At 41.6% G+C, this 26,250-nt stretch overlaps 1 protein-coding gene across 9 annotated transcripts in view; it reads left to right on the top strand.

The window, feature by feature from the left end:
• NFIB (nuclear factor I/B) overlaps nt 1-26,250 on the top strand; it is a 276,171-nt gene that overhangs the window by 212,047 nt on the left and 37,874 nt on the right. For all 9 annotated transcript variants that reach the window (XM_015425417.1, XM_015425423.1, XM_015425421.1 and 6 more), the window contains 2 exons: nt 2,598-2,726; nt 6,142-6,320. In XM_015425417.1, coding sequence (XP_015280903.1) covers nt 2,598-2,726; nt 6,142-6,320 — 308 coding nt within the window. The remainder of the gene's footprint in view (nt 1-2,597; nt 2,727-6,141; nt 6,321-26,250) is intronic.

Genomic DNA, 26,250 nt, shown 5'->3' with positions numbered 1-26,250 from the left:
AGCAACTATCTTGGTTTTCTGGTAGTTGATTGTAAGAGACTCTGTTTCACAGTATGAGGAGAGCTTCCCAAGAGTCCTCCTCAATCCTACAGGGGTTCTGGAGAGTAGCACTGTGTCATCAGCATATAATAACACTGGTACTGTCCTATTGGCAAGTCTAGGGGGATGGAGTTCTGGAGTGTTAAGCCAGCTAGATAGATTGTTTATGTAAAAAATAAACAGTGCCGGTGCTAACAAGCAGCCTTGCCTGACACCTCTGAAGGTCTGAATTGGTTCAGTAAAATGTCCTTGTCTGCTGCATCTGACTCTCAGATAAGTTTGTTCATGTAATGCCCGTATAAGATATAGGAGTCGTCTATCAATAGATGAATCTGATAATTTGTCCCAAAGTCGCATTCTGGATATGGAATCAAATGCAGATTTGAAATCAACAAAGGCTGCATAAAGTGAAGTTATTCCCTTAGATGAGTATTTCTCAATAAGGTGTTGGATAATTAAGCATTGATCTATTGTAGATCTCCCTGGCCTAAAGGCTGCCTATTCTGCTGCTAAAATGTTTTCTTGTTCAAACCAGTCCAAAAGTTTGTCCAAGATATACCTAGCATATATCTTACTTATGATATTCTGCAGACTGATTGGCCTGTAATTTGATGGATCCTCCCTGTTACCTTTTTTATAAAACGGGACCATTATGGCCATTCCCCATGAATTTGGCATATGGCCTGTATCATCGATACATGTAAAGGGGGGGTTCCCTGAGGTCACAAACTAAGTACGTGTCTAGGCTGAACTCCAAGCATCAGATCCTTCACATCAACTAATTTACTTTAAGACATTAAAGCCACTCCCAGATCTTCCAAATCAATGTAACTTGAATGAATTAATCCTTGAAACTGTCATTTCCCCACTATATCTGCCTAAAAGGAAAATTTCCATTGTTTTGCATACCCGCTTGAACAACTTTCCTGCACTGCACACCAATACTGTCTCCCTTCATAATAAAAAAGAAGGACTGAATACAGAGGCACATAACATTGCTTCCATCTGATCAGCAACACATGTCCACAGAGCACTCTGTGCGTTTCTGTTGAGGATGTAAGGGGCAAACCCTCTTAAGCATTTTGAGGTGGGGGGGAAGTACGGTTTGAATCAGCCTACCTTGATTGTTACAGTCTTTCAGCCCCGGAGGATGGCAGTCTGATGAGCTTTGTGCCTTGTTAAATGAGCCATAACTGCTTTTAGTACTTGTTGGGGTTTTTTTCTCCAGACAATATTGTAAGAATGCTTTTACAATGACAAAAAACCCCAAAAAACCCCAAAAACCATAATGTAATTGGGGAAGAGCTACAATGCCAAAAGCAAATATTTGTTCAGTTGTGCTAAGTGGCTTTTTATAATGGCTTACCTCTCTTGTGCTTGAATGAAAAGGGTGATTTGGTCTAATAAATCAAAAGGTCATAATAAAGAAGCTACTGCATTTGCCACTGCTGCAGAAGTAAGTTTAGCTATTTGAATAAAGACTTCAGTGATATAGTTTAGAGAATTATGTTTTGTCACATTTTGATTCTATTCTTCCTTCTTCAGTGTAGCATACATTATATGTATGTGAATGTGTGTGTATGATATACTATGTTTGAATAATCTCAATTATGTTCTCACAACAACCATAAGAGGTAAGTTAGGCTGAGAGACAGTGAATTATCAAAGGATTGCAACAGCGAAGTAGTCAGTGCCAAACCCAATAACAGCTGTTTCCACATGGACACTTTGCTCCACCCATGCTGTCAAACTAGAGATGAGTTTTTTGGAGCATCCACACATCTCCCTCCACTCATTGTCCTACTGTGCAAGCAACCACGCTAACCACTGACATTTTAAATGTACTGTTACGTAGGAGTCAGAGTACAAAAAAAGCAAATACTTTTGTCAAAGGGCTTTTAAGAGTTTTTCTCAAGCTTTTGATACTTGGAGCACAGTATTCTCCCCCCCCCCCAATATAAAATTGGATGCACATCTCTTTCTCTACTGTCAAGAACATTCGGTTTTTTTCATCTGCTTCCGAAGGCACTCTCAGTTCTTCCTCAGTCCACCAAACCAGTAAAATTGAAAGCTGTATTTTCCAGCAGCAATGTATGCCTTAAGAGTGAGGCTTCAGCTGCTGTGAAGGCTTCCCGGTATCATCCCATTACAAGTGTGTGAAATCGGATTCTGGCATCAGATCAAGCCCAGGACAATCTCGTGTGGGGACTGAACTTTCTTGGAAGTGATTTCAGGGATGGTGATATCCTTTGCATGTTGCAAGAATCACAATGCAGCTGTAGCATAACCCTGTTAATATTGCTTCCTAGTATGCTTCCGCTCCCCTTTTCCAGTTCATAGGAAAGTGGGGTAATATCTGTCATAGGCAATGTCGAAATATGGAAAGACTAGTGACTACTCTTTCTGTCCATGTAAATGAAATGCGTGCCTATTTTGGAAACAATCAGTGTTACCTTGTAATATAACTAGGGGCTACTAATGGTGTGTCAGCAGTACTTTAGTACTGTGATGCATATAGTGTGGGCTAATAAAGCTATTGTGTTGTATTGCCATTCCAGATATGTCTTCTCCTACAATGAAGAAGCCTGAAAAGCCTTTGTTTAGCACTACATCTCCCCAGGATTCTTCACCAAGATTGACCACTTTCCAGCATCACCATCCAGGAATCCCGGGAGTTGCACACAGTGGTAAGGATGCAAGAAGAACTAGCTAGTCTTTTCCCACTGCAACAGTGTGGAAACATTAGTTTAAGCCATTAGCTTGAGTCCTACTTAAAATTTTTGTGGGCAGAAGGATTGCCATCTGTGGAATTCGATTTCCCTATCTCTACCCATCTGCAGCAGCCCAAAATACCCCTGGCAATGCTGCTCTTGGGAGATGGGGGGATCCCCCCAAGAATAATTTGGTGAGGAGTCAGAGGTCTACAGTGGGAGGGGGGAATTGGTGAAAACTTCCCCTACTCCTTTTTACCGTGGAAATTTTAGGTGGGATCTAAGATGCTATTTATTGACAATGCCAAATTTTAATATTTGGTGGAAAGGGGTTGAAAACATTTATGACTTATGAACAAAGTGACAACTTCTGTCTGCTTTGAGTAGAGTAAATCAATTTCTAGCAGTTTATACAATTGAAGCCTCAGAGGCATATCCACTTCCATGTCTAATTCAGTCCCCTTGGATTACAAATAATGAAATCCTGAAACAGACGCTCTTTAAAATGTTATCTATTCTGCAATACGTTAACTCCATATTGGCATGGATTTGCAAAGGGGCCCACCCTTTGTGTGGTATCCACAAATGTTCCCATGAATTACTTGACAAAAATTCTGAGTCATAAAATGTATTGAGTTGTCAGTGTAAAAGTTATAATAAGGGAACCTTTGGATTATGAATTCATAATTCTTGAATTTAAACTTGTCTCTGTAAGGATTCTTCCATTTGTGGGCTATAGACTACATTCGATAAGTACAGTATCGTAAATTAAAATGTTAAATGCAATTTGCCTTTATTAACTGATGGAATTTATTTAAGTGCAGTACTTATTTGGATTCCCCTCCCCCCAATTATTATCTAGAATAGGCTTCCTCAGTCTTTTCCTTGTCAAAAACCAAAATTAGTTAAACATACTAGTCTCTTGTTTTTCAATTTTCTCTTCTTTCCCCTCTGAAATCCTGGAAAGACACCGTTAACTTTTTTTGCCCTATCCTAACCTGAATGTCTGTACTACAAAAAGAGTAAAGGAGAACTGTAGCAAAGAAATTGGAGCAATTAGCATAACATTAGGAGAAAAGAATATTTGAAAAGGATATGCATGTTTGTAGATCTTAGAGATAAGAGCGGAGCAATCATCTTTATAATCCAGGGACAAAAGCAGCTGCCAAGGGAGAAAGAAAACCTTGCCTCTGCCATGAATTACTAGATGGAAAGACTCATATCATCTGTCTGAGGGTCTGATTAGACAATACATTAAACACAAGTTGTGTTGGGGCAGTGTTCCCTCTAAGCTGAGTTACTGGTGATAATACTACTGCCCTCCTTACAGGAGTACAAGAAGATGATATATGTGAAATGCTTTTGTGAAGTACACAAAAAGTAAATTTATAAATGCTGAATACGTGGCAAAGGGTCAAGGACAGAAAGATAGCCAAGGGGAAAATGAAGTTGGCAGAAACCCTTGGAGACTGTGAGCTGATGCTACCAAAGCAGTAGAAGGGGCCAGGGAAATGGGAATAGTGGGAGACAAGAAACTAGCGGGAAAGGGGAACTTGCCATGTTGATGTTATGACAAGTTTCAGTATCTTTAAGGACTGCATACAAGAGGGAAAAAATCCAGGTTTGGTTGTTCTTCTGTGATATCTCTATGAAGAGAGAAAGCCATAATTAGAGATTCAAGAAGTCTGTTTCAAGATCTATCCAGGTGGGCAGCCATGCTGGTCTGAAGCAACAGAACAAAGTTAGAGTCCAGTGGCACCTTTAAGACCAACAAAGTTTTGACCTTTGCATATGTCAAAACATCTTCATTAAGTTGTATGCTAATTTGCTTGTCACCTATGTAGAAGCATCTGTCTCTATATATGAACTGGTAACTTCCATTTCAACGCATCTGAGGAAGTGTGCGTGCACAAAAAAGCTCATACCTTGGATAAAACTTTGTTGGTCTCAAAGATGCCACTGGACTATAACTTTGTTCTATTTCAAGATCTGAAATTCAAACATCTAAGGTAATAATAATTCCTGAAAGTCAAGGAGTAAGGGAGGGATGTTTATTTTTGCAAATGGGTTTTGTTTTCAACTACACTAACCAGCCACTTTGAAGTAAACTTTCAACCAGTGGGTTGGGTCACACATTCCTCACTGGAATATAAGAGGTTGAAATGGTGGGTAGTAGTAGTGATAACAAGCTTTGTTTCACCTTCGTCTTGCAAGTGGCAGTATTAGCTTTGTCTTGGAGAACACTGCTACAACTACAAGTGAGGATGTTAGGCAAGGCCGACCAAAGCCTGGCTCAGGCCCCATTTCCCCCTCTTTCAGAGCTGAAGCCCTCAAGTGGCTACAATACAGGCCTTTACCCTCTCCTCTGCTTTTTAAATTCCATCAGGTTTAAATGGTGTATGTGTCAGAGAGAAAGAGGAAAAAAGAACAGTATCCTGCTGCATACATGCAGTTGTTCTGGATTTCAGCCTTTATTTTGAACTCATTTTAAATTGTTAAGAGTTGATAGCCACACAGCTTGTTACTTTCTTCTGTAGAAAGCACGGTCCTTCCCCCCTCACTTCCTGATTATTCAGTCTTTTCATTTTAATAAAACAAAAAAGTTGCCCCATATAAATGGAATGTGATTATTATGCACTGTGATAATATAATTTCCACACCTGGTGTAACAGCTTTGCTGAAACAGGACATTCTTTACATTCCTTTCATTACTATATAGACGTTACTGTGTTGAAATTACGTACAATCTCTTCATAGAGAAGTGTGTGAAGAAGAAACAGAATGCAAAGAAAAATATGTATAGAATATGATACCCTTTTTGTTCACTAGAGATATTGTCATTGGGTGAGATATTTTCCCAGGCCCTGGAGTTGAATGTTCATTAGTATTTTTACAATAGACAGCTAATTATTCATTGTGTTATTACTTAGTAATTATTCCCTACCCTTCTCAGCCAGTTACCCAGGGTATAGCACAATGCGTTGTGGAATCATTTGCTTAGTCTTATAGGACTCTGACTTTGTTATCCCTTTTAAAAGACTGCTCTAAGTTTCTAAACAATTTATCAGCTTGTTTGCTTTGCCTGGATTTTGTGTCAGGCTTGATAAAAGAATATGTCTCCCTTGGGTGAAGATTTCTGTATTTAAAGAAATGTTTAAATCAAGTAATGTGTAAAATGAAATGCCTATTTATGTTACTTGGAGAATAATAATGTTCTTTCACTTGTAATGCAAGTCTGGTGGATAACAAAGTTGTGGGTTATACCTGGGTACAAGGCAAGGAAATCCATCCATTCCAGTTCATAGCTCATTTGGTTTTTCTTGTTGTGTCTGAAGAGCTTTGCTGTGATGAAAGATCCTAAATAACTTCCACTTTATCTTGTCTCTCCTAGTCATCTCAACTAGACCTCCACCTTCACCCTCACCATTGCCATTTCCACCACAAGCTATTCTCCCTCCTGCCCCATCTAGCTATTTCTCTCATCCAACAATCAGATATCCTCCTCACCTGAATCCTCAGGATACTCTGAAGAATTATTCTTACGACCCGTCCAGTCCACAAACCAGCCAGGTACTGTAACACTCAAAAAATCCGTGAGTAATCCTAGGAGGAACGTGTCTCTTGAAAAATGTTTGGAGCTGTTTAATTTGTTTAATCTAGGTCTTCTAATTTTAAAAAACGCAGTGTCTTTTCCAGTTACGTATGGCCAAATAAAACAGGGTTGCTCACCAGCACTCATAATCTAACTGTTGTGGATTATAAAATGATTGGAGTGGCAGAGAGATGGGAGCATGATCCTGTGGACTTTTGCACAAACAAAGCTCTGAGAAAAGATAAGATGGTTTCTCGTGCCCAGAGAAATTCATACTTATGAGCACAACCAGGATTTTCTTACTGTCATCTGGGGAATGACAGGTATCTCTGCCTTCTGTAGCTGATAATGGCAACTGATGACACATTTTCTGGACTGTAGCCACATCTTTCTGATTAAATGTATTTTATAGTTAAGTCATAGCCATTAAACACAGCTTCTGTAGTGATGATAAGCAGGGATGAAGGAGAAGCAAGAAATGTGTTAATGCATAGACACAAAAGAAGAAGAAGAGATTGGATTTATACCCCACCCTTCACTACCCAAAGGTGTCTCAGAGTGGCTTACAAACTCCTTTCCCTTCCCCTCCCCACAACAGACACCCTGTGAGGTGGGTGGGGCTGACAGAAGCTGCTCTTTTTCAAGAGCAGCTCTTATCAGAACTACGGCTTGCCCAAGGTCATCCAGCCAGGTGCAAGTGGAGGAGTGGGAAATCAAACCCGGTTCTCCCAGATTAGAGTCCGCGCACTTAACCACTACACCAAACCACTACACCAAAAGAACATACAAACCTATTAATAGGCAAGCTACTTAAATACAGTTCTCTTGAACTGCATATTTTGCATATATTTGGTAAATCTTTATGTAACGTCAATGAATGTTGCAGGTATGGAAGAGTGGTTCTTGGATTTTGTCACCAACAGTTTCACACAGTTTGTTGGCGGTTCAAATGTGTTCCCAAAGTTGTCATTAATACAACTTTTAACAGAGAAGTGACTTGTGAAAGTCTTGTGTGCAATTTTTTTTAATGGCAGCATATAATTTGTCCCATAAGTGATCTAGCCAAGGTATGTCTAAAGCAATCTTAAACTTGATAATGAAGCCTCGTATTCTTTTTAGCACTCTTATGATCCATAATTCACATCTGTAGTATTTTAAAAGAACTCTAAACAGATTGTAATTTATAAATTATCTTGAGACTAAATGTAAAGCACAATGAATTGTATTTAATTTCATTTTCCTTTATAGATTATTCTTTTCATTCTGCTTTTATTACTTCAGTTTACACACCTCTTTTCATCTTGGCAGTTATCAGAGCAGTGTACAACAAAAACTAAAACAATAAAAGCACCAGTAAAGTAATACCATTTCAGTAGCTATAATGAAAATAGGGACAGTAAAAAAAAAGTCAAGAGTACAAAACCTTAAAAGTCCTTAAAGAATAAAAATATTATTCTGTTGTTTTAAAGTAACCAACAGTATGGTTCTGGTGGGTCTCCCACAGGAGAGAATTTCGCAAAGCAGGAGCTACCATCAAGGATGTTTTGTTCCTAGTGGATGATAGTCTTGCAGACCTTGCTGGTAGAAATCCTAACAGAACCTCATCACCAGTAGTTAATTCTCAACAGATGCATAGAAGAGCAAGTATTTTCAAATATCTTAAATCCAGTTTGTTAGTTCTGGTTAAAACTAGCACCTTGAATTTGTTCCATAAAAAAAGGAAGCCAGTAGGATTTTGACAAATTCAGAGCAGTTCTGAGTAGAATTACACCTCTCTAAGCCCTTTGACTTCAGTGGATTTAGACGGGTGTGTCTCCGCTTACAGTTAACCTGTTAGGGTCATATTCTTGCTGCCTGTTTTCCCAGGTAACAATGGGTTTGTCACATTTTAGTCCAGTTTCCAAGACACATTAAAGGATTGTTGAACATGGAACACTGTATAATGGTCACATTGAGAAGTTACCAGGGCATACGGTACTGTGGTGCTTATTTAAGAGTTCAGAGCTTGCACAATAGCTGAATCTGGTAAAACAGGCTCTTGGCCATGGCCACTTCCCTAGGATCCAGGAGCAAGGTGGACCCAAGCTATGAGCATTATCCAGTGATGGTACATACACTCCTTTCTGGACTCCTGAGGAACAGGTTTAGTGTAGTAGTTTAATGTAAAGTATCATGGGAATTAAGATGGCGCACCGTAGCATAACTGCCTTCATGTTGAAAGGTGATCTCCCAGCTCCATCTACTGGAATCGACTTTTGATATAGAAACAGTACCTCTTTTTTTTTTCACTGTTCTTGTAGTAAATATCCTTATCACTTATTTTGTACGGTGTTTCAGTAGAACACAAAAATTAATGACAGGCATGGTTCTTCTGGACTGTTCCAGGATGAACATTTTAATCCACCTGTAAGCCTGTACGCCATTATGTTACAGAGAGTGTGGTATTGCTTATTATCATTAAATGAAAAGTCTAAATAACATAGATTTTTTTGCTTAGAATATTAATCCTAATTATTATTGCTGAGTAGATCTAGGCTATAGATTGCTGTTAGTGGCTGGATTTTTAAAAATGTCTAACTCATGAAGTATTTTTGCTGAGACTCCGATGAGAAGAGGGCATGCAAGAGCTGGTTTTGATTTGTGTAAAATTTCCATGAATAATAAAGTCCAATTAGGATATCCATTAGAGGTCCTTAGTGTTAATTCAGTGTGAAAAATCTAAGGGTTCTTTTGTTTAGCTTTGTTTTGTCGAACTGATATCTCAGTTAAGCATTATTGAGGGAAAACATGCAAATTAAAAACAGACTTTCAGTATTCTAATTTTTTAGGAATTTCTTTACTTGTATTTCAGTTTTGTAGGCAGTTTCTTAAATTATCTAGATAATAACAAATTGTTATACAGATTTGTGTTCAGATTTTCAAGAAAAGTTGTGTGTTGATAATGAATATTACACCCTTTTTATTGTTCTAACTACATTTTATCCTCTTTAATACTGGGAACCATATATAATTAGCAGGAGTACTGCTATGCCTGAGAAGAAGTCTCCAATTATAAAGGAATGATTTGCTAATAACTTGCTTCAGAGATTAGCAAATTTGGATGTCTGTGGTTCTTTTTAACAACAGCATCTTTCTCTGGTGGTCCAGGAGTCCTTGACTCCTTACAACTGGAAAGCACCTCCCCCTTCCGTAGCCAGGGCCGGCAAACTTTGATCCCAGAGGGGAGGGGCTTATCCTCTGATCCCCAGTCTTACCGGCCCTGCCTTCTGAGCAGGACGTGCTGGCTGAGCTCTGAAGAGCACGAAGATCCCAGAAGACACCGGAAGGTCAGAAGAAGAAGCGGAGACCTAAAGGGCAATGGGAGAAGGTACTTACCTTCCAGCCCTAAAACATATTTGAGAGCTGCAGGCCTCGAATTACAATGGATCCGGCGCCGGCAGTCCTGGGAGGCCCCCAGGCGGTCGCAGTGCCGAGAGGAACTCCTCGGACCCTACTGGGAAGGCGGCAGTAAACTGCTCTCCCCCCTCCATCCAGCCGCGGCAGTGTGCAACGGTTTTGGGGACAGACACTCAGTGAAGAGCCTGGGGAGAGCAGAGGCAAGAGAGGCGGCCGAGGGTGGTGCAGAATCTCTGTCGCTGTCCCTTTCGGCATTGGAATGGAGCCCCCTCCTTGTTCCAGATTGTGGCGAGGAGGGACGTGTCTCCTGCGCAGTCTACCCTGTCGGCTGAAACATGGTAGGACTGTATCCATTGAGAACTGGCAAGGTGTGGAGGGGGAGAGAGAAAGAAGATTACCCCCCCTCCTCCAGTTTTCTTTTCCCCGCCCTTTACTCCTTTCCTCTGGATCTGGATGGGAGGTTCTTTAAAAGGACAAATTGCTTCTGGTCCATGGGTCAGGTCTCTAGCAGGGACATTTTACAGTCCTTATTGCTGGCCTTTGGGAAAGGGAGCAACAATAGACAGCCTACTTCTTCCCCACCGGATTCAGCTGATGTGGGTGGGGTAGGGCTCCATTTTGGGGCTCTGTTAGGAGTGATGGTGGCTACTTTCACTTTCAGTGAGTACTAGTTCTCTAAGGCGACAGGTAATGGCCATTTCCACGGTTGGAGGGGCTAGGAAAGGTAGGTTTTTCCCCATCACCCACACATATGGCAGTTTTTGAGGGAGGCCTCCCTCCTCAATCCACCACAGGTACAAAGGTTCTCCACATGGAATTTAAATGCAGTGCTACGAGCACTATGCAAGGAGCCATTTGAACCAATAAGTCCCAGTATTTGTGTCCAACAGCAAAGCAAAATGTGTATCCATTGCACTGATATGTTTGAACACGAGATGGAAAAAATATCAACTGTGGTTCTGCATGTTGAATGAAATTGTACACACCTGGTTCCCTGGAATATTTTACTACATATTCATTTTTGTGCAGTATGTTCTTGCTTATTTGTTTTGTGGGACCAAAAATCTCCTTTCAAGATATTGTGTAAGGATATTTCATTTTCCTGACACCCAAATCACAATATTTTATGCTAGAAATAGGCTATTGTTCCCTTATATTGCCATTATAAGTGCTCTGTGCAAGTGCCCTGGGGCCCCTTGGATAGTGCTTATCACATGACTTGTAATCCACAATAAAACCCATGGTCCCCCAAACACATGCCATGTTGTGATTTTTTTTCAAACTCTATTTCATTTACTACTTAGAGCTCTCCCCTGCTGTTCATGTCTCACCTTCAGTGGAGAATGCGGTGAGAGACCCAAGCTAGTCCCTGCCTTAGGAATGCCCCACTATTTTGTTGAATTTTGTGGGTTTTCCCCCCAGTATTATTCTTTGGTCATTTTGCCTCTTCAGTGCTGGAGCTCACATGCTTCCAAATTCCCAAAACAAGGAAATTCCTTACACTGTATCACAGTACATGTAAAATGGACATTCTACTGTTGTCCTTTATGTGAGATTTAAGGAGTTCTCACGGTCTAAAATGTTCACTGACCTGTTGAATAAGCCCAAAATGGTAGGAAAGGAAATGAGTCCCATTTGCCTTGCTTTACCTGTTTGAAAACAGTAAACCTTACTGAAACATGCAACTTGATTTTAAGAGTGCTTACTTGGACATAACCTTTGGGTTCAATAGTACTTACTCCTTAGTAAATGTGAAAAAGATAGCCATCCAATACTGCAATCGTATACAGAGTTGCCCCAGACTGAGTCCACTTAAAGCTATGGGCTTAAACTGAAATAACTGCATAGGACAGCATTGTCAGTTGGCACCCCTTGATACAGTGGAAATGTTTGCCCATTTCTCTGAATTTTAATAATTGGAGATAAGGGAATAATGAACCCAGATGTTTTACACAGCACAGGTTTATTGTAGAATGCCTATATTGGCATTGTAGAATGCCTATATTGGCATCAGAATTCAAACTCTGGGAATATAGTGATACCAAGATATTATCCTGTATGCTGTAGAATGAATTAATGCTTTTTTTGTACCAAAAAGAAACAGGCAGATTGATGGAAATGGTTAATACAGTTGCACGGTTTGAACCAACACAGTTTTCTTAAAAACATGCATTTAAAGAAATATAATGTGCAACTGTATCTGTAGAAGTGTCATGGTATGTTCAGTTATATTATCCACCTCGATGCACATTCATTCCCTTGGTTTTGGAACAAGTATTGTGATAATTTTTGTTTGTTTTAAAAAATATTTCTAGTAGTTGAAGATGCCAGGTAGCATCTTACCGAACTGTTCCTTCACCAACATCTTATAATGTTACACTCATTTAGATTAGGACAACCAGTTGAGGTGCACTACATTCCCCACAGCAATTTTGAAACTAATTGCTTTACCGCTGCACCAATTACAGTGAGGCAGTCACAGTATTCAGTGGAATATTTTAACCAAAATTAGTTTAAAGATGTAGAGCTAGCAGGGATTTCCACAAGGGAAACAGTATGTGGTTTTTTCAATGTTGTGTTAAATGCATCTAATTACATGTGACTGAGCAGTCAAGAAGCCTAAATAGTTTCAGTAACTGTAGCAAAAAATGAAACTGCATCAAATGAATTTAGGGAATAAAGACACATTTTTGCTTTAGGATAAGTGTTGTTTAGGTGCAGATGGGATGTGGATGAGATGGTATTGATAAGCAGGAGCACATATACCTAACATCTGTATAGCAGCACATTTTAAATTTCAATGTGCTTTCTAGGATTGGTTCAATAATAGTTAAAAATACCCTGTTAAAACATGTTGGTGATATTCCCATGTTACAAATGTATGTGTGTGTGTGTGTAATCTGAGATAATATTGCCTTGGTAAAAGCCAACTAACTTCTAAGTGAAGTACGATTTGAACCAGGGGTTTCCTGGCGGTGTGCTATACCAGCTCTTCTTACATAAGAATTAGTTAACCTTCACTATGTACTATGATGATAATGACAGAAATTTATTATCTCTCTTGCTCATTTCATTTACAAAGGATGCTATACTGGAGATTTCAGCTTACTGTGTTTGGAAGCTGTTGCTTCTAGGCCCCAGTTTTAGAGGAATTAACAAGTCACAATGGCTGGATGACATCACCTTACAGTCCTTAAGGAATTCAGATATGAATACGCTGATCTTTTAACAAAAATATGCTATTTATTATTAAAATCACCTTCCCCTGAGAATTGATGGTAGATTTTGGAAAGGGATCTGGAAAGATCCAGGGAATTACACGTTTGTCTGCCCTAGCTTGGTTTAGTGGTTAAGAGCAGTGGGCTGTAATCTGGAGAACTGGGCTTGATTCCCCACTCTTCCATGTGAAACCTGCTGGGTGACCTTGGGTCAGTCACAGTTCTCTCAGAACTCTGTCAGCCTCGCCTACCTCACAGGGTGTTTGTTGTGGGGAGAGGAAGGAAAGGCAATTGTAAGCCGCTCCAAGACTCCTTCGGGTAGTGAAGAATGGGGGTATAAAATCAATTCTTCTCCTCCTCCTCCTCCTCTGAAAGACCATATTCTTCCCATATGTTCCTGCCCAGGAATTAAGATCACAAAGAAAGGTGCTTCTAGCTGTCCCATCAATCAAAGAAACTCATTTGATAGGTACACAAGAGAGGGCCTTTTCGGCGGCGGCCCCATAATTATGGAACAGCCTCTGTGTGCCTGGCCCCCATCATTTTCATTCTTTTGAAGGCATCTGGAGACAGTTTTATTTAGGACTGCATTTGATTACAGCAGTCCTGAACTGTTTTTAAATTTGGGGTTTTTTTTATTGTAAGCTGACTTTAGCTCTATAAGGAAGAAAGGAGGCTAGTAAATATTTCTTAAAAGGAAGAATATTATAAAAGCTAGAATTGGAAACACATATTTATTTATTTATTTTTGTATTTATACCCCACCCTCCCCGCGAACGGGCTCAGGGCGTCTTACAAGAGGGCAAGATATGCCCATACATAAAACAGGATAACATAGAAGAATAAGTTTTCTTAAGAGCAAATTATCATATAATACAAAATTTGAAAGCATATCATTTAATGTCTATTTTATATACACACACTCTTATTGGATAAGCCCCAGCTACATGTTTGTTGAAACTTTCAAAGAAGAGTGGTTGGGATGTCTTACCTCACCAGTCTTTTGAGTTTTTTGAGAATTATCAACAAGAATGTAGGTGGGACTTATCCAGTAGATATTGCTTGGCTTTTAAAAAGCTGTTAACAGAGTCATTCACCAAAGGCTCCTGATGAAGTAGAGTGTAGCCAATAAATATGCTATAATAAATCTCTCTCTCCCGCTCGATAAATGTAGCAGTCAGCAGGGCAATCCTAAGCAGAGTTATACCCTTCTCGGTCCATTGAAGTCAGTGGATTTAGAAGGATATAACTGTATTTAGGATTGCACTGATGGGGTAAGAGAACTAGTATTCTTATGGATTGGTAAATAGAAAAAAACAGTACAGTGTAAGACTATATAGATAGTTTTCACAATTGGGGCAATAGGGTTCCACAAGAATTTATACATGATTTAATTTATCCTTAAACTGTATGTAATCAGGTATGAGCAGTAAGGAGCCAGATTTTTTTATGACACCAAATTAATAAGGATGATGAAATCCAAAGCATTCTGAAGAACTGCAGAAGGATCTGTCTAAACTGGCTGAATGGGTAATAAAACAGCAAATGAAACTGTATGAAATATTAGGCTCTGGAACTTCCTCTCCAAATTTACAACCTATTAGATGCCAGAGAAAGACATTTTTATTTTCACAATCCTTAAACCTTTCTCAAAATTGAATAAATATTTTGTTTTTATCCCAGTTGTTTTTGAACACTCTTTTTCAGTTTTTATGCTGCTTGTTTTCTAGTGTTATAAGATATTTTCCCTTTTTTCAATATGATGCCTTCAAAAATTTGTATACTTTTATTATTTTATTGTTGTAAACTACCTCATAAATATCTATCTAGGGACAGGCAGGTATCAATGTTTTGAATAAAACAAGTAAGTGAAAAATGAAACACACTGGGGCAGAAAAGTTAGAATTGCCTGAATTTGGTGAGGGCTACTGGCTTAGTTTTCGTTCCTTTTCTTTTTAAAAAGGCTTGCACCAACTTTATGAAATCACTAGATGTTGGGGGCTATTGCCTTCAGGACTTTCTTGAGGATTCCCTGGGGACATGTGTAAAGCTGTTCTTGGAAACGACATGTTAAGCAGCAGGATTCTATAAATGTTTAAGGAAAGAGAAAGCTATGAGACAGTGACAAACCACTTCTAAATACTTCGCTTACTGGGTTATGAACCTAGTTCCAAGTCCAGTATTCCATCCACTATTAGTTAATATCTTATTACTGTTGTCAGAAGCCTAATTTTGTGCTACCACATTTCATCAGAAGACAAGCCTATCTGCCTAGGTGTCCCATATCTTTATGATCTTTTGCGCAACATTCTATACTGCTCACAAAATTTGTTTATCTTTATTATTTTCAGTATTTTGCTGTAGATTGTTTCAGTATGGATTGTATTGTACTTAGACAAAGTGGGGAAGTGAATAACAAAAATTAATCAAATACTATATCGGGTGGCCAGACTTGCTTCATGTAATAGCCACTTAGACTAAATGTCAGATGCTCAAGAGCTGCAAGGTGACTTTGAATGAAGATACGGGGTTTGGGGGGTGGCCTGAATGTGACATCACGTGAAGGGGTGGGGTTTTGGTGCAGGATGTGACATCATCAGAAGGTGTGGAGATTAGGAAGTGAAATCACCTGACCTTTGACCCCCCCTATACCTGGAATAACACTTTTTTGGTCTTAAACACAGGAGACTCCATTCCCACCACCCTTATACCTGGAATAAAAGTTTTTTGGTCTTAAACACAGGCGCCCCCCGCCCCCCCCATACCTCGAATAAAACATTTTTGTCCCCCCCCCCAATACCTGGAGTAAAACCTTATTGGTCTTAAACACAGGGGATTCCCCCGCCCCATACCTGGAATAAAGCAGTTTTGGTCTTAAACACAGGACACTGTCCCCCCCATACCTGGAGAATATGGCTGCCTTAGGGGATGGACTGTATAACATTATTCCCTGCTGAGTTTTTTCTCCTCCCCAGGCTTCAGCCCCCAAATCTCCAGGAATGTCCCATCCTGGAGATGGCAACCCTGTGCAGCTGGCTTGCTCCTCACAGCCTTTAGCTGGCATAATCAGGAAGTTCAAATCTGCCGCCAAGAAATGTCCCAGGCAGCTCCAGGCAAACAGGAGGTGGGTCAAAGGGCAGGTTTGGTTTCCAATTGTTAGAATCAATCAGATGGGGTGGAGGCTGGAATGGCTTCTTTACCTTCTTCCCACATTAAAAATAAAACTTCTACACAATTGGTGGTACTGTTCAGAAATTTTGGCAAAAAAATTCCATTATCCAGATTTCAGATTTTTAAATTGTGCCATTACACTACGGAAAGCTGTGTTGAATGTATGCTACTTTAAATATATTTTGAATGCAAAGTAATCCTCGTGTATAATCTTGTTTCACAATCAGTGGTATTAATTACTTTTTACATACACCGTATATGTAATAAAGTTGTCAGTTTGGCCATACAAAATATATTTAATTTATCGATTGACTCTTTTTTACTTGGGGGTGTCTGACATAGACAATACAAGCAGTTATTACTGCATATAGAACCAGTCCTTGAACATGAGATCAAATTATGTAACATAATTTGACAATAACAATCCACTTATCACCTACCCTCACCAGGGACTACAGTCAGTGGTCTTAATGAGGCTGGGGGATGGGTGGAAGGCATTTTGTGATTTTGGAAGATTTTACCTTCTATTAAAAAAGCAATAGGAGTTCAGTTAGAGGCAGGGGTATTTTGGGGCCGGAGCACCGCTCCGGGAGCCCAGGTGCCGTAACAAATGGTGGTGGCAGCAAGCCCCGCCCCTAGCTCCCCACGCTGCGGCCCTTGGGAGGGCAGAAGAGCCCCCCGCCACCTCCCGGGGAAAGTGAGGGATCCGCAGGGGGTGGCGGAGGCTTGATTGGGGGAAGGGGGGGTGGGAGAGCCTCCTCCCCCCATCTCTTTGCCCTCTTTCTTTCCCTCCTTTCCTTCCCCTTTCCTTTTCTTTCCCTCCTTTTCTTTCTTTTTTTTCCCTCCTTCTTCTCTTCTCATTCTTTTTTCCCTCCTTCTTTCCTTCTCTTTCTTTTCCTCTTTCCTTCCTTCTTTCCTTCTCTTTCTTTCACTCTTTCATTCCTTCGTTCCTTCTCTCTACTCTCTCTCTCTCTCTCTTTCCTCCTTCTGCAGCCCAACTCTAGTGAAAAAGGGTTTAAACTTTAAACCCCTTCTCTCTTCGCTCCCCCCCCCTCTGGCTGGGGAAGGGAAGGGGAGGCTTTTGTAGATGCCTCCCCCCCTTTTGCTTCCCCTTCTGACATCACTTCCGGTGATGTCAGGAGGCGTTGCATATGCTAATGAGCGATTATGCTAATAGCCTAGTAGCTCATTAGCATACTAGTAGTTCATTAGCATACTGCAGCTCTTTTTCTAGGAAAAGACCCCTGGTTAGAGGCAACTTTTTCCATTGGTTGTAATTAGGGGTCATTTCGTAGAAAAAGAGGTGCAGGAGCTCATTGGCATAACTAATTTGCATATGCCACATCCCCTGACATCACCGGAAGTGTGTCAGAAGGCAACACCCACCGCTTAGGCTCTACTGGACTCCTTTGGATTGCTAGCTATGGGGGGGGGGACGCGCAGATCTGCCCTCACAAAGGAGGGAGAGCTTGTATCTGAATAAACCTTGGCCTTAAAGGTGCCACTGGACTGTTTTGGATTGCTATCTGGGGGAGGGGCTCTGCAACTTACCTGGATGCTTCTTGCTCCTTGTGGCCCGGGCTGCTGGGAGCAGGGGGCAGGGCTTGTTGCATGTGCCCGCCCCCTGGGCTCTTTACTGCTGGAGCTCCGCTCCTGTGCGCTCCTGCAGGAAATGACCCCTGGTTGTAATATGAAGATATGCATTGTTATTTGCAAAAATAGCTGCAAGTAGTATATATCTCCCCAGATGAAGCATAACATCTGCAAGCTTCTACTTATTGGCCCTTTTGTTAATGTTTGAAACTAGTTCAAGTTACTACACACTTTCGAAGAACCATAGTGTGTGCCTTATAGTATAAAATACGCAAAAGGATAAACGTTCTTGTGCCTTTTTTTGCTTTTAACCTGATGTCACATTTTTAAATTCTGTTACGTATATATGATTTTAAGAGAACATTGGATATGATTCAGAATCTTGTCTTTATAAGCATTTTTGGTGAACTTAAAAATATAGCAAAAACTGTAAGCCACAATAATGCAAAGTTCAAGTGAATAACTGGCTCTCAGTTTCAGCACTTGAATATCTCTTGCTGCTTAACCAAGTCTTAGGAGCAGTTAAAAGAGTTAAAATATTCTGCAATACATTCTAATGAAATTTTTGGCAATTGTACCCAAATTCTCTTAATTTTTTATTCTTCATCCAGTTGTTCTACAGAATGCTCAATATTCATACAAGTTTTTTCTTACAAAGGGTCTATAAAACTCAAGGTAACAATAAGTAATAAGCAGGTATTGGCTAGCTTGAGCTTGCTGACGTCAATTAGTGGTGGTTCCTGCTTTATTTTCTCTAAAAAGAGCCATTAAGATTTAATTCCAAAAATGTAAAACCAGTTGAAGCTATTATATTGATCTCTGCTAGCAAAACACAGAATTACAGTACTACCTGTATGCCAGTAATACAAGGGTACACAGATTTAAGGTTCTTTAATTCCACTGACATTGGTTTCCTGAATTCAAGCTGTTCAGCTTTCTCAGGTGATGGTTGAATGTTTCAAGTAAACGGTGGCAGTTGCTGTTCTCCGACATTTGTGACGAGTGGTATGAGTAAAAGTTACTCACATATGTGTTAAGCATTTTAGTACAGCAGCTCAATACATAAGCAAGTAAAGAGATGGACTTTTCCAGAATGAAAGCTCTTTGAATTAGTTAAAATGTTTTACTAGTTAGTTCCTATACTGCCAGTTTTAAAACAACAGATCAGTTCAGATGTAATGGTCCCAGTCTTCCAAACCATTGGGAATGTACTTCAGGCTCATATGATCCCTCCTTTTCCCATTTCCTCCCCTGCTTCACACTTCTCAGCAACCATAGGGGAAGATTTGTTATAGCATGAGCTATATGTGATGAAGAGGAACTTCCCCCTTCTGTAGCAGCCTACTTTGCCCCCTTGAAATCATGCTCAGGAGTCTCTAAGCACAGGGGAAGAGCATGGAGTCCATTTGGGGGTCTGCAGGGTGTGGGGGGAATCTCCCAGTATTGCTGTCGACTCCTTCTGTACATGGGGGTGCCTTCTGCAAGCACAAAAGGCAGTATCAAAGCCAGAGTTTACCAGCGCAGCCAAACCAGCCTTGCACAAACTAGAACTGTAAACCACAGCCAAACTGTTTTTGGATCTGTTTGGATGCAGTGATAAAATATAGGTAGCCAGCAGAGAGAAAGCAAAGATGGAAATCTAAATGCAATCAAATGCATGATCCCAACCTTGAGGCTGGCTATTATGCGTGAAGCAAGTCTCTGTCTACCTAATTGAGCTTGTCCTTTCCCTGCCTGGTAAATTTGCAGGAAACATGGAAACTACAGTGGTATCCTACTGAAAGTATTAAATAACAGCATTGTAAGGATTTTTGAAGGGTAGAATCACTGGCATGTAGTATTTTTAGATACTAGTTTTTTGACATATTGAGTGGTATCTTACATAAGCAATAGTGTCAAATCTGCTGTGTTTAACAACAATCTGTAGAGAAATTTGTGACAAAAATGATATAAATTTGCCTGTGTTCTAAAAGTAGATTACCTCTGCAATTCAGAGGGTTAATTTTCTCAGTTTGCCAAAAAAAAGAGCTGTAGTCCATATGAGCTGTTCAGTTTCTGTACTCTATAATCATTTGGGAACAGTAAATGGTGATACATTGTTGCAGATAGTGCTGGCCTCCAGCTGTGTCCATTTAATTAATTTGAGTTTGGTTTTTTGGCAACAGAATTGCTTAAGGAAGCTCGTGATATTGGCAGTTTTAACCCACACATATCTTAGAAACCCCATTCTTCGTTTTTGTACATGTATGGTTCCAAAAACATCCTAGTGTGCTGAGTTATCAAACATTATAAAAGGTTTTGTCTTATGAAGAAGACAAACTATAAATAAATAGTTAAGTGTGAATGCACCCAGTCATATAATTAAAAAAAGATGTCTCCACCAGTTACCAAACTGTAGACATAAGTCCAGGCACTATAAATGGTCAGAAAAATAGATTTAAATGTTTAGATTGCAGGTCTGCAGCTATGCTATGTGCGAGAAGCACACAGTCAAAGATGTTTTCAAAGATGTTTTACTGCGTCCAGTTACTCAGTTGAACATTTAAAAACATGTCGTTCCTGTTCAGTCCCAATAGAAACATTGCAATGTGTATGCCTTTCTGGTTGTGTGGGTGCTATGTAGAAATGCAGCACTAATTTGGATCAGTAGTATAACTATTAATAAGCAATAATAGGAATAGTTTATTTGAAATAATTGGGTGTGCTGCCTCTCTGATTTATGTTTTGTTAAGCGTTAGGAATAAAGTCTGTTAAACACACACCTACCTATATAATGCAATGGAAGGCATTGCTTAACATAACAGTTCCCTGGCAAGGCGGGATACAGATTGAAAATAATAAATAAATAATACTGTATAGGATATTTTTGGTAACAGTAATGTACAGTGGAGCCGTATTAATCATACTGTGTGCCTTCTAACATTCTTGATTAAATGTCTTTAATTCAGTTACTCAGTGAATACTTCTTACACATCTGCCTTTAGTTATCATGAATATTACAGTAGAGCTGCTGCACACTAGTGCTAGGCACCATGTTCTAGTAATTTATATGTTCCATCTGTAATCTACCATTAATACAGAGTTGAAATGATATTCAAATATAATTTTATCGAGTAGTCCCCATGGCCCCAGCTGTGGATACTTAAATCAAGGGATTGGAACCATTTAAAAAGAAGGGATATTTTCTACAAATGTGCAAATTTCTACAAAACCTCCAGATTTGCAGAAAAATCTGAAGATAAAAGGAAAGGCTCTCAGTAGACATTTTGAAACCCAGATAGTTGGGTAAAAGACTGTGAGTACGGAGGCAAGCAGGCAAAGTAGAGGTAGGGGTGAGCAGCGAGGCGAGCAGGGGGGGTGCAAGTGAGCAGGGCAACTGCTGCTGTCAGTGGGGCACTACTGCTACTGGGATTCCCCTTCCACCACAAGTTTTTTGCATGTTCTTTGGTGGTGCTGCTGCTCGGGGAAGAGTGGGAACCCGAGCTTCTGTGAGCCAAGCCAGTGGAAATGGTGGTGCCGTGGGTAGGGCAGCAGGATCCACTCCACTGCTTTTTGCCAGCCACTCTGTGAGCCATGCACGCAGAGGAGGCGGCATTGCAAGCAGATGCACTGGCCAGTGAGTGGCTGGCCAGGCAAGCAAGCAAAAGGTGGGGAAAGTATGGGATCCCCCTCCTCCCACAAGTCTTACAGTTCTCCTGCTTAAGATTTTCATATCTCTTAAAAGCCATCCTAGTTCCATTTATGTGTTCACTGGTATATACTGCTTTTTCATCATTAAAAATCCCACAAATAGTAAATGGCAATAGAAACACTAGTATGTGTTGTAAATTAGCATGATAATTGTTAAAATCATAGCACTAATAACAGCTAGAAGTATCCTCAGGTAGATGTGAGCATTAATAGAATGGTAAGCAAGCTCATATCTTGAATAGACTTTCTGTAATACATATGACGGAGCCGGAGCTGCGGTGGCTCAAGTGGTTAAGATGCTGAACTGCAGGCTGTGCAAGGTCGGTAGTTCAGCAGTTCGAGACCCGAGTGTGCCGCATGATGGAGTGAGGTTCCGTCTCTAGTTCCAGCTCCTGCCAACCTAGCAGTTCAAAAGCAAGAAATTGCAAGTAGAAATCAGGGCGGCATACAACAGTGGTAAAATTACAATCCTACAAAAGATTTCAAAATTAAATTAATACATTAAATACAATTTACCGCAGTCTAAGCCAATCTGATGGCAATAATTTCTGGAATACCATTGCCTCATAGAGGATGGAGGCAGGGAAGAAAGAGAAGGAAGAGTGCTGGATGGAAGACAGTCACTGTCCTCAACCGAATGCCTGGCGGTTGCCATACATGCCCTGCGGAACAGCAACAAGTCCTATAGGGCATGAATATTATTTGGCAGAGAGTTCCACCAGGTAGGGGCCAGGGCAGAGAAAACCCCTGGCCCTAGTTGAGGACAGCTGGATGTCTCTCAGGCTGAGGATCACCAGGAAATTCTTGTCTCCAGAGTGTAAAGCTCTTCTGGAGATGTATCAGGAGCCGCAGTGTAACAGAATTTCGTTAACCATTACATATAGGAGGAGAGAGGTGGGGTTATTTGCCAAGAACTAGCCCTTCTTGGCAAATAACCCCCCACCTTCTCTTTTCCTATATGTAATGGTTGAGGAAATTCTGTTTCACTGTATCTGAAGACGTGTGCTAGCACACGAAAGCTTATACCTTGAATAAAACTTCATTGGTCCTAAAAGTGTCACTGGATTCAAACTTTGTTCTGTGTAAAAAAATGTTATTTCAAATAGAAGGTGAAATCAGCAACGACTAAAGATATTGGATGTATTTAACCTAGAACATGTGTAGCAGAGTTAGTTTGAAAGTGCTTTAGAAGTTTCAGATGTTTCAGAAGTGACTAGTAACCAGTCGCATCCAGAAGCAAGAAGACATCCAAGTCTGTGCATGCCATTGCAATCTTCTCTGACGGTGCATTTATTTATAAATGTAATAGTCAGAAATGTGTTTTAGTTTTCTGCTTCTGACTTCTCCCCATCAGATAGGTTCAGTTGTTTGCTTCCCTTGTCATGTCCATTCATGGCATTCATGGCCTGTTCTTAATCTTTACCAGACTTGTAACAATTTTTTTTGCTGCCTGAATGGTTCCCAGTATCTGAGTGCATTTGTCACTTAACAATCTACATTTTTGGCACTGTCTGTTAATACTTTGGGAACTTTTAAATGTAGGCAGTTATAAATCAAGTGTAAAATTAACCAGTTGATCTTCGACGTGGTCTCTGTGCTTCACACCCATGGGATCTAGTGCGGACGCGCTGGATCGATCGGTGCTGTAGCAAGCTCTTTTAACGGATTTTCGCGCCCAGTCCCTCGGGCATGCGCAGGAACCCCACCGCGCATGCCCAGAGGGGTGGGCGTGGACATCCCACCAGTTCTTTTCTTACCACCGCGTTGAGTAGACCTCTTTTTCATCGGTCAGATCGGTTCGCTGTTAGCTTTCGCCTCACAGCTCTTAGGAATTTTTTCCTTACTCTATTTTTCTCTTTTAGTAGTTTGTTCTTCAAAAAAGCTTTTTAAAAACACTTTTATTTACTCTTGAGGGGGAGTCTACCGATTACCTCAGGCCTTCGGGCTACCCCCCTCCAATGTTCCCTCTTCTTCGCCTCTTTTATGGAGAAGAAGTGGGGTTTATTCAACAGGTGCAAGGGTTGCGGCAGCAAACTTGCTCTTCCCGACCATCATACCCTCTGCATTTTTTGCCTCGGAGAGTCTCACCAGTGCTCGTTTCTCCAATCAAACGCGAAAGAACCGAGCTGCGTGCCTTAAAGTAGCGCTGCTTGAATCGGCCCTTACTCCTGCCTCAGCGATGGAGGAGAGACCGTCTACATCGACAGCTCCGGCATCGAGGCCTGCCTCCGATGTTGACTGCCCGACACCGAAGCTCCCGACATCGAAGGCACAATCGTCTGCCTCCACGGCAGTCAAAAAGAAGTCTAAGGCAAGTAAAGATCACAAGACCGCGAAGAAGGGTACTTCCAAGTCCCTTAAGGCGGTGATGAAGGGGAAGGAAGCGGTGTCTGCAGTGATGCTCCTAAAGTGCCTCCCGCTCCAACGGCAGTATCGATATCGGAGGCCCAACTCCCTCCGTCGATACCGACCATCCAGCTCCTGGATTTCCCCATCCAACAAGTGGAGCGTCCTTACTCCGACATCGAAACGGTAGAGCTCCTAAGTCATCAAATGGATGCAGAGCCTTCTCCGTCTCCTTCCCTGTCGTCGACATCGACAGTATCGGAAGCTCCTGACATCGATCCACGTCGGCACCGATATACTACATGCGACACGCAGTGTCACCCTCCACGTCTGCACAGTCAATCTGTCGATATCGACAACCGAGACTACAGGGACACTTCTCACAGACGTGTTACTGCTTTGTCTCCCAGACATCCATGGTCCAGAAGTCGATCCCCTAGAGTCTTCCTTCCCCCTCCACCAATACCTTGGGATCAACGACAGTTGAGGTACCTGTACGGAGCTTATCCACCATCCATGCCCTGGTTGACTCCGGTGGGCTATTATGATTGGGATCGCTATTCGTCCCACTCTGTTCATAGGTCGAGGTCGCCCCACAAATCGAGACCTTCAGCATCTCTGTCACGTCCTCCTCCAGATGATCATCATACTCTGGAACCAAGTCGTCCTCTCAACCTTCCGGTCACTCCAAAGCCTGTCGTCCCAACTAAACCCATAACTTGTCAACAGGACACATCGGTCCAAATGACACAACAAGACTCCTCTGAATTCATAGAAGAGGACTCAGATACGGAGGCATCTGAGGCTCATACCTCTCCTGACCATAAATCCCCCAACCAGGATGTCGCTGACGACTTATCCGTATCCCCATCTGACAACCTTACGTCATACACAGATTTGGTGAAAAGAATGGCCCACTCTTTAGCCCTCTCTGTTGTCCAGCAACATCCGCAGGCAACAGATGCGGTTTATGATATAGTTCAGCTTAATACCTCTTCCACCTTGGCATTGCCTATGTCTGCAAGCGGCGAAGACACCATGGCTAAAAACTTCGTCTGCCCCTGTGGCCACGAGACGACTGGACCACATGTACAGGGTCCAAGAGGCAGATGCCGAATTCCTCTTCTCGCACCCTCAGCCTAACTCGATGGTGATAACATCTTCCTCCAAATCCAAGAGGACTCATTCCGCACCTTCTGACAAGGAAGGTAAGAAATTAGATGTCTTTGGCAGGAGCTTCTACTCCACGGGAGCGTTAGGAGTCAAGGCCACTAATTACCTGGCCTGTATGAACCGATATCAATATACTCTCTATGAACGGTTCTCAGAACTTCTCAGCCACCTCCCAGACGACAAACTTCAGGCAGCCAGAGTCATACAAAAAGAAGGCATGGTGTTGACAAAACAACAGCTCAACACTACTAAGCTTGTCCTCGAGGAGTCTTCAAGAACTATGGCCTCTACAATAGCTCTCAGGAGACATTCCTGGCTCCACAGCACTACTCTGCCAATAGATACCAGATCTTATGTGGAAGACCTTCCCTTCAATGGCCTGGGGCTTTTCGATGCCACTACGGATTCTACTCTACAGGAGTTAGATAAAAGCATAAAGGCGTCTCAAGCTTTAGGAGTCTCATCCTCTGCAAGACAACTATACCGTCCATGCACCTGGTCGAGATCCTGGCAGAGGCGTACCCCAACTCATCAATCTCCAGAGACACGATGGAGACCAAGAACGTCTTTGGGAGGCCAAAAGCCCGCCTTTCAGAAACCAAAATTCGATCCCGGACAACAAGCTTCCCGCACCAAACAATCCAAACCCTCCAAACAGGGTTTTTGACTTCCCTGTCACCGAGTCAGCTCAAACCCGTCTGTCACCCTTTCTTCAAAATTGGCGTCACATCACCTCGGACGAGTGGGTACTGTCCATATTGTCCCGAGGCTACAAAATTCAGTTCCACCAGAACCCCAATACCCCTGTCGTCGTCTCCATGCCCCCTTCCCCACCTCTCCTCGAGGAGGTGTCCGTCCTTCTGCAGAAGGGAGCCATCGAACATGTACCACCACACCTCCAAGGGACGGGATTTTATTCCCGATACTTCACAGTCCCGAAGAGAGATGGAGGCGTTCGACCCATATTAGATCTAAGGGAACTGAATCATTTTGTGACCTACCACCGCTTCCGCATGGTGTCCCTACAACAGATCATGCCATTGCTTCGCAGACATCTGGATGGCCACTCTCAACCTCCGAGATGCATATTTCCACCTTACTATCCACCCCTTCCACCGCCAATACCTACACTTTGCGATTGGTCAACAGCAATGCGATCTGAAGAGAAACCAGCTCTACCAGTATACGGCCCTTCCATTCGGCCTGTCCAGCGCCCCAAGGGTCTTCACAAAGACTATGATTGTGGTTGCAGCTTTCCTCCGTCTCCGGGGTATCTCCATCTACCCATATATAGACGATTGGCTTCTGGTAGCACCTTCCA

Source organism: Gekko japonicus, unplaced genomic scaffold, assembly GCF_001447785.1.
Source record: "Gekko japonicus isolate JY-2015 unplaced genomic scaffold, Gekko_japonicus_V1.1 scaffold191, whole genome shotgun sequence".
Lineage (NCBI taxonomy): Eukaryota > Metazoa > Chordata > Lepidosauria > Squamata > Gekkonidae > Gekko > Gekko japonicus.
The sequence above is the reverse complement of the archived record's forward strand: the minus strand, read 5'-3'. Positions and strand labels throughout refer to the sequence as shown.